General features: G+C 30.3%; 1 protein-coding gene across 2 annotated transcripts in view; it reads right to left on the bottom strand.

The window, feature by feature from the left end:
- LOC106469072 (serine/threonine-protein phosphatase Pgam5, mitochondrial-like) overlaps positions 1 to 9037 on the bottom strand; it is a 15007-nt gene extending 5970 nt beyond the window's left edge. The window contains exons 1-5 of one of the 2 annotated variants that reach the window (XM_013929527.2): positions 8910 to 9037; positions 7374 to 7478; positions 6111 to 6290; positions 4851 to 5026; positions 3417 to 3631 (exon numbers count right to left, since the gene is read on the bottom strand). In XM_013929527.2, coding sequence (XP_013784981.1) covers positions 3417 to 3631; positions 4851 to 5026; positions 6111 to 6268 — 549 coding nt within the window. In that variant the 5' untranslated portion in view covers positions 6269 to 6290; positions 7374 to 7478; positions 8910 to 9037. The remainder of the gene's footprint in view (positions 1 to 3416; positions 3632 to 4850; positions 5027 to 6110; positions 6291 to 7373; positions 7479 to 8909) is intronic. The other variant, XM_013929528.2, reaches the window with a different exon arrangement.
- Positions 9038 to 9947: the final 910 nt, after the last annotated feature.

Below are 9947 nucleotides of genomic sequence, written 5' to 3'. Positions count from 1 at the left end.
CAAAAAGTATAAAATGATAAATAAAGCTATTTGCTAACTTAAAAAAATTAAACAATCAAGACTGTAGTTGAGGTGAAAATTGTTCACGAACATCTTTTCTTTCAGAAACATTTCACCAAGCTATGGTTTTATCACTTTATTCATATCACTACTCAAGTCTCCACTGAACCGATAACCATATTGACTTATAAGAAATGACAACCTAGAATGGGAAAAAGTGTCTGGCTGAAATCAATAAAATTCTACCTGTACTAAAGTTACAAATTTCAAATCGATACTGTTTTGTTTAATCCTATGAACAGGTTAGGTCACATTGCATATCACAACTTTTTACATTTACATGCAAAGTTAAATTAAGCTACTTTATTATCAATGTAGGTCAATAAAGTATGCATAAAAATATGGTTAATAAATCAAGTTTTAATATTATATAAGATTTGTTTTCTTAATTTCAAAAGGAAATATTTAAGTAAATTCTCAACCTTCACTTCTCTGTATCACATCAATTGTTCACTTTGAATTGCCCATTCCCAATTTTCTCATCACCCCTATTTGATGTTCTGGGTTTAACATACATTGCACATTTACTGTATGGGTATTACTAAAGTATAATCTAACTTTATAGACTCCAATCTTTTTTGGCTTATGGAAAATAAGCCAGAAAGTCAAAACCACTTACCATGCCCTCCTATCACAACGTCTTTCACAAAATGTCAATAATTCTAACATTTTATCAGAGCTTTCTTATAATCAACATAAAAAGGAGATTTTGAGTTACCGATTTCCATATATGGCTAACTCATTTTAATGAGAGTGTTTGAATTACTTGATCTACAGATTTATTGTTACTATCACTGAGTCAACATCAACCAGGTAAGTGAATTATTTTATGGCACTTGTATACCTTAGTTAGAAAGCCAATTAAATTATAATAGTTACAGGACATTGTATGCTTTGTGCATGTTATTATTTTGTGTTCTTAAAAGCATATTTGAAATAAAATTATTTTATGTACTACTACCATTGTTACAAAAAAGTAGGGTTAAGTTTTGTCAGGGCCAACAAAAAAAACAGGCCTGATGTAAGTACTATATTTCTTGTTTTTTATGTATAATTTTCACTTATTATTATCAAATTAACTAAAATGTAAAAAATCAGAACCTTACTAGGTTAGATAAGAAAATGTGAATGAAAAAATTGAATAAAAATTTATCAGCAAGGTCTGCACATGCAATACATAATTCAATACCATAACATGAGCTACATATTTGCCATATTTTTTACTGCTTGTTGTGCAGTCTTAATAGTTAGACATGGCTCAGAGAACAATGAGACAATTATAAAGAAATAAAACTACATCTAAACTGTTGCAAGCTTGGGGCTGTTTATGATAAATAATTGCAACTTTCAGTTACAACCTGCAGTCATTCTAGAAAGAAAAAAAGGGCAATTTAGATTAATTTTTCATTCTTTTGTGGTGATTATGAGGTCTGTCAAATGGACTGAGTCCATGTAGTGTAGGGGTAGAGAAAGTAACAGGTAAAATATAGAGTTTTGATATTCTACATAGGTTACAAAAATGGAGTTTGAAAACTCCAAAATGAAAAAAAAAAAACATTTTAAATCTTAACATGAAAATTATCTTGCACTTGGTCTATTCAGAGTCTGAGTCATACTCTTACTCCATATATTCACAGACAAATCTATAGTAAAAATATTTAATTGAAAAATCAGAATTTTATTTTTATGTACAAAAAATTTGTAATGTTTACTAAAAGTTTGCCAAATTTCATGAAGATACACTTAATACATTAAAAATTACAGTACATATATTTACATGGTTACCTGGTGGTTGCAAGGTCGGTCAAAATGACCAAACCTGTATACAGAGAGTTAAAACTATTTTGGCTTTCCTCCTTAGCTGCTATGTGTGCTAGTTGAGGAAATTCACAAGCACTAATATTTTCATTGAAAGTTTGCTGAAATCAATCCCAAGTAAAAATTTGAGGTTCAAATTTATTTTATGTATAAAATTAATTAAATAAAACTTTCAATTAAATAAATATCAGTCACCATTGAAGATGTATTTTAATTCTCTTTAATTCAATGGCAAAATTTTGTCCTTAATGCAGGGTGGTCTCAAATGAGCACCTTACAGTTAAACATTGTATTAGTCAATATACTTAACCCTGACCACCATTTTGATTTATAACTTTATATTTAAGCATTATGCTAACCAAAATACATTATCAATCATAAACATTAAGTTAACCTACAAATTGTTCTTTTGTTGGAGGGTTCTTCTAAATTATCTGGTGAAAATAATTCAATGCCCAGTTCATGTAAACAATAATAAATTAATTCTTCCTACTTTTTATAAACTGCCTTCACTATACACAGTTGTAGGCCATCTTTACAGATGATAACTTCACCAAATTAACATAAAGAAAACACTTGTACTACTTCATAGCTGAAACAAACAAACAAAACAAAAACACACAGACTGATTCACTCTACTTACTAGAAATGACAATACTATCTTGAAACAAATTCTTGACTATCCCTCAACTATTTTCTCAATGCTATGCTGACCCCATATTTTAAATCTACCCTCAAATGTACTAGAAACTCTCATGTCAAATCCCTTCGAATTTTCCCAAACTAATTGTAACATCATCATTATTACCTAGCTAACACCTAAATTATAATATTAAAAATATAGCTTACAGCAATATTTTTATTTTAATATTATGCTAACCAAAATCCCTATTCTTAAACATTATGTTGATCTACATATTTATATTTAAGCATTACGTTATTCAATATAATTAATTCTGAACATCATGTTTGCTCATATATGTACATATGTGTGTGTGTAATTAATTATAAACATAACATTAATTAATTTGTATTTATTTATGAACATTTAACTCTAAATATTACACTGATGTAAATCTATGCCTTACTGAGGCAAATAATTTATAATAAAATATATCTTGAATTTAACAACCAAATTTATTTCTAGACATACCTTTAACTCAAACAACTTGCTCCAAGACCAAGAACCGGCATAATTTAAGTGAATAGGTAAAGAGGAACTAAATTCCTCACTACAAACATAGGTTTTTTTGGAAATAACAATAAAACAATAATGTATTGTTCTAAAATATACTTATCTGTAAACTCATTTGTAACTAGTTTAATATCATAAGACACCTTTATTTATTTATGAAAATAACATTATACTCATGATATAAAGTTGTAAAACACTTTTTAAAGCTTTATGTTTAACAGTATATACATAATTTATACTTAAAAATGTAAAGTGTTGAACTAAATTATAGCTATTATTAATAAACTGAAGTGAAGTGAACAAAAATATATTCATATATGGACAAGAGCTACAATATCATTACCTCAGGTTTAGGTTTCCAGTGGTCAATAGGGGGTTCTGGAGGAATTGGTGCTCCTTCTTGCAACAAAGCACAAGTTTCTACTTTCACTCCTGGTATATGAATTTGAATTAATTGGGATGTTTCTAAGGCTCGCTGCATGGAAGACTGGACTATCCGAGTGTAGGGGAAATTTAAGTCCTTTAGCCGCTTCCCTGTAATGCTTGCCTGTTCCCTACCTGATGATTAAATAAGATGTAATTAAATTAATAAACATACTATTTTCTGCTCCAACATAACATGTAACAGCTTCAGAATTTTCACCCAAAGCTACACAATAGCTATCCGAGCATAACTACCCCTAATTTTGAACTGGTAACCTACAGAAAGGGCAGTTAGTCAACACTCAATAACACCCATTGCCAGCTCTTGGGCTACTTTTATATGGCCAAACAGTGCACTTTGATCATTACTCTTATTGTGCATCCAAAGCCTCAAAGTGCAGAGCACAATTTATTCTTTTTTGCAGCAGTGAGATATGGCACATGAATCCTCAGATTCACAATCTTAGCATGCAAACCACTAAACCACATTTAGTCCACCATGGAACAGAGACAATCAGTTGTAGGAGAGACTTCCACAGAAACATAACACTATTAACAAGTACCTGCTAGAAGTTTTTATATGCCCATCACATCATTCCTATTTGTTACTAAATCAACCAATGAACTAACAATGATACAGAAAAAAAAAATTATTTCTCAATGATTTTCTTATCTTGTGTAACTAGTTAGTGATATTTCTGATACCCTACCCGTGTTATTTCATATTACAAAAGAATCACACCTAAAAAGTTCTGATAATGAAGTTGGATAAATAATCTTTAATAAATTTCAAAAATTTTAAAACTTTACAGCTAAAAGTTTATATATATATAGTTTTTATTACTGCTAGTTTCCTAAGCTTAGTATTAACCTAAACTAGAAGTTTTTGCTATTTTCATGGTTTTTAAACTTGAAAAAAAAAAAAGACAGCAAAATTTAGAGCTGGCCTATATTATTTCAGCATGTTTAGACTTGGAGAGTTTAACTAGCTGTCTTAAGATGTATTTTGAGGTTCAACTTTCAACAGAAATTGAAATGCATACATGTATTTTCATATTTATCTAATTGGAGTGTAGAAATCTAAAATAACCTATTAAATCAGTATATTCACAACAGTAAAAACATGTAGGATCAAGAATGTTTTAAAAAATCATATTAAAAAAAACAAATGAAAGCCTAGTGTTTTTGACAGGCAGATCTATCTTCTAAATAAGTAAAAGAAGAATGGATATTTTTTTTACCTCTGAATAAAATAAATCTGTCTGTTGAAAAAAATAGTATTTCATTGTTGTTGTTTTTTTATGTTTTAAATCAGCATAAAATTAATTCCAATAAAAACATTTCCTATATGTACCTAATTCTGTGAGCTTTGTATCACAGTCTTTGCTGACTGGAGTACTCTGACCATGTCGAATTAAGATCAGGTGTCGTGAAGCTTTGGGTTTGGCCTTTCCGTGTTGTTCATTGTATTGATTATCTTCTCCAGGTTCTCTGTTCTGTGGGGATTTTCCTAAATTGAGTGATTCTCTCCTAAAAGAGCAGTATACTAAACCTTAGACAACATAATAATGTGAGAAATGGAAGCATTGAAAACCTACAGTGACACTTGTTAATGCTGGACCCAGCTGCACAGTATACTATCTTACAATCCTGCTAACCAATAGAAATGCTCTATTGACTCTGAATCTTGTTGACCAATAGTTATGTTCTATAATTACTGAATTGGACTCACCAATGAGAAAACTGTTCCTACTGACACCTGAATTCAATTATGAAGCACAAGTTGTTCCTTTTTAAAGGTCTTAATAACTTGATTAACTCTAAAGTTACCAACTTGTTAATATATTGTTCATTAGTGGTTAGGTCCACATTATAAACCACACTGAATTATTTTTATATCTTTGCTTGTTACAAAGCTTACTGTAGAAGAAAGATACCATAAATTGGGAAAAATCACTTATTTTCTATGTAAAATACGTAATATTAATATTTGTATTTACATTTAATTTCATTATTAGAAACTGTAACAAAGTAATTCATGGACCCACATGTACTTTGGTACATAAATAGTTTAGAAAAATGTCCCATGGCTAAGCTGTATTACCGATAGGAATTACAAGTAGGAACTTACAAACACAAAAAATATATTCTATACATTTTCTGTCTATCACTGTACAATTCTTATACAATATTCCAATATCAAGATATAAGACTGTCTTCCAGGAGGAAAACATAACTTTTACATCTATGTATACCCCATTAGTAATTCTAATATGTTTCTAGTCATAACTTCTATTAGTAATCCAGCTTGGCCTTAGAATTAGTGATGCAGCAAAAAATACTTAATATCAGTATGGCTATATTTTTGTATACAAGAAAAATGATATAGCTATCATAAAACTTTGAAACATATCAACTAATTTTTTTTTCTTTAATCTCTTGGACTAATCCAATCATCTCAAATCAAGCAGGAAAATCACTTTGAGGACTGAGTTGATTGTAAGATGTTTGTTAATCCATTCCTTTGGTATTTTATGGTGACTGACAATTGCCTAATGAGATGTAAAAAACTGAATTTAATGAAAATAAGTATTAGTATATAAAATATGCTGACCTGTCCCAGTTTGAGTCCCATTTTATGGATGGTACAGAGTTAGTGGTCCATGATGCAGAGGCATATTTTTTTCCATCGAGTATTCCCCAGAGGAATCCTAATGAAATTCCACTTCCAGCAAGACCATACATTAAATGTCTTCCATTTATTACCACCATGCTTGACCTTACGTTCTACTATCTACAAGATTAACAAATGCATCATATTAATCAACTTGCAAAGCCTATAGATGAAACTCTGAAACAGTAAAACTATAAAATGTATTGAAATAATTAAGTGAAACTAGATGAGCAGATGGATATCATAGATCAAGCATAGTTCTTATAACTCTCTATTACTTAAATCAAGTATTCTACTACTGGATTGTATTTCACGAAGATACACTTAAATAACAAAAATGAATCTGGCATATTTTGAGAAAACAGCACTGTACATTAGACATAATTTCAGATGGTTTCTCTGCCTAAAACAGTGTTATCTGATGATATTTTGATTACAAAAATTCTTAGTGCATTTGGACCAATAATAAAATGAAACAGACCTGAATAACAAAGATCTACAAACTTTAAAGGTGGGCACATCTTCTTGTGGAATTAGAAATTTTACTGAAGAAGTGATAGATCAGAGCAGGCATAATTCAAAATCATGACCCTGCTAACTGGTCAGATGCTTTTGCAAACTAAGCTACCACATTTTCAATGATAAATAATATCAATGGATGATTTATTGAATTTTTTTAGTACTTAACTGCATCAACTATCAATACTTTATTCCATAACTAGTTCTTAGCATATGTTCTTGATTATTATAAAAAATTTGAATTTCTCTCCAAATGCCTACAACTACATCTTTTAGATACAATGAACTAGTGTTATCACAAGTTTCATTACATTTTTAGCTGTTTCTTTCATGGATATTTTAGCATGGTATTATTTGTTAATACTAAAGTCCCACTAAATCTGATCAATTGCTTTATCATTTTGGGAAAGAAAGATCTTATACTTTAGTACCTTTGTTTGAGTACTTCAGCCTGACTTAGTTAATATTATTAAAAGAATGAGTAATATTACCTGCAGAATTGTTTTAATATAATCATGTTTGAAAACTTTCAAGTTTTTATATAATACTTGTAGCAAGTTTTTGTTTTTTTATACAAGAGTGTTAATGCAAAACAATAAAACTTTTATGAATTTTAAACATTTAAATCACAGCTCTCCTAACTCTTTCTTTCTAAAATATGTGTATAGAGTAATAATATTTTACCTGCACTTGGTATAAAATTTAAGCACATGTATTTGAAACTATTATCACTCTTCCTGCAATGTTGCTCTAAATGTTTAAGTTTCCCCAGGTTTGGCTGTAAATGCACTAAAAAAACCAAAAAACAATGACATTTAGATAAAGTTCTTATGTATTACCTTCACAAATATAATTTTAAACAAAATAATTTCCAAGCATGTAAGATAATAAATATTCATAAGAAAGTTTGTTCCTTGCTGCCCTCTACTCTCTCCTAGCATTCTATTAGACTTCCAAGTTCCATATTGGTGAGTTAATTTGAGTTTTCATGTGATAATTAGAGCTGGTTAGCTAACTCGATTTTTTGCATCTTCCAGATGCAATATTTGAACCTGGGAATGCTTTCACTACAAGCAAATGCTTTACTGAGCTAGGGTGTTAACATACTAGCACCAACTAGTAAAGACACTTCTTAACAACTCAAACTACCAAACTCTTTTCCTTTCTCTCAAGCAAGGCCTGGTCTCAAGCCTTGTCTATTGTTTGTAGTTGGTTGCTTTTTTTTTTCTGTAGTAATCACTATGGCTAGAGATTAAATCTAAGACCTGTCTCACACCAAGCAAACTTTCTACCAACTGAATTCAAACTATAGTATTATTATAATGGTATCCCTCAACCCACAGTTACTTTTTATTTATCAATATTATTAACAATCATATGTTCTGGATGATATGTTGAAGCATCAAAACATGTAGAGTGGATTTCAGGCTGCATATCAGTCTCAAAAACATTTTTATTGTGTAAAACAAAACATGTTGCTTACTTTGTTGTTCAATGAAGTTGTCAGAAAGAGAGCCAGTAGGTCAAAAGTAAAGGAATGGTATTTAACAAAGACAACAGTCTGTGTAAATTTCTTACATATCAATTCACCTACACTTGGTTTAAAAATTGTTTTAATTTTTTCTACAAGTACAACTACATCACAAGTGTCCACGAAGAAATATATATATATAATTCATCTTTTGATTTGCAGGAATTTGCCAGTAGATCTTTACTTGTTTTATTATTTGGATGCCACCCCACAAAAATAGTTAAAAAATTTCAAAACACTACTTACTGTATTACTATAACATAAATTATAATTCTAACCTAACTTGCACTACTGACGCAACAAACAGTCCTGCATTTTAGTTGGTAATGCCAACAGTGCCATATCTGTAATAATAGCTGGCTAAGAACTCAAAACTTCATCTACAAAGTAGTCGAACAATTAGACTCTGTCGTTTTACTTTCATCGTTTAGATGTTTTGAAAGTATACTGAAAATAAAATATTTATGATAAGCAGACTAGTTATAAAAGATTGAATATGGAAAAATATTTCACCATCGCTCAGGGCTTATAGTTATATCTTTCAAAGTTGAAGACGAATGCTGGCTAAAAGTAAAACTACTAGTAGTAGTACAATTACTATTAGTAAGTGCAACAAAACTGCTCTTAATTTCCACTCATGTCAAAGTTATTAAAATATTTGAAATAAAACAACATATAAAGTAACGTACATATAACAAGAACCTTCAATTGAGAACACTTAACCCTATGTCATACAACGGATCCAACGACTTCAAGATATTTTTTGTCTCTACCAATAATCATTAAACTGACAGTCCACACTGCACTCAGTGTATAAACAGGTCATTTGTAAATACATGCTTAGAAGCATTCTGCAAGTTCGTCTTAAAGTGTAATAATTACAAAAAACTCATTATAAGGGCTAATAGTAATAATTACTTAGGAACTGACAAAATAACGTTTCGTGTTTTTTTTTGTTGTTGTTGTTGTTGTTGTTATGTAACTAGGATTGGGTATCATGTATTTGTCAAACTAAAAGTAAAAATAGATAACTTAATTCGGATAATCATAACTTTCGATTAGAGTCGGCTATGTACTTATTCTTTACTGATTTATTGTTTGTTTGTTGTTGTTGTTTTTTTAATTACATGTAAAATTACTCGAAGGTTATCTGCGGTAACCGTCCCTAATTTTGAAATGACAGAATAGAAGAAATGCAGCTTGTCAACATCACCCACCACTAGCATTTGGGACACTCTCTACCAATGAATAGTGGGATTGACATTCACTTTATAACGCCTCCGCGGCTGTAAGGGCAAGCTGTCATCGTTCATACCACGTTGAAAGCATCGGTTCTTGTCTAAGGGCGAGCATATTCGGGGACGAGAGTCATAATACAGAAAAGCTTTATTATAGCAAGCCAATTTTGATCCTGGAGCAGGTCGTGAACCACGGTGTTAATAAAAGAAGACATAAGTAAATAATAATCAATGTTTAGGAAACGTTTCTTGTGTATGAAAACAAGTAGGTGTGAAATTTAACTGACAAACAGCGATTTATAAGCATAATGAAGTAGTTTTATTTTGGGGAACATTCTATTTGTTTCGACAGATTTTAACACAGTGTCTCGCCAAATATTGTTTCACTGATACTAAAGGAAGCGTTAAGGTTCTGTGTTTAATTAGCAACTAATTAAAGTGAAATAGAAAGAAGTATCTATACTTCCATAGAAAAATACATAAATATTG

The sequence above is a fragment of the Limulus polyphemus genome, unplaced genomic scaffold (genome assembly GCF_000517525.1).
Source record: "Limulus polyphemus unplaced genomic scaffold, Limulus_polyphemus-2.1.2 Scaffold3287, whole genome shotgun sequence".
NCBI classification, from domain to species: domain Eukaryota; kingdom Metazoa; phylum Arthropoda; class Merostomata; order Xiphosura; family Limulidae; genus Limulus; species Limulus polyphemus.
The sequence above is the reverse complement of the archived record's forward strand: the minus strand, read 5'-3'. Positions and strand labels throughout refer to the sequence as shown.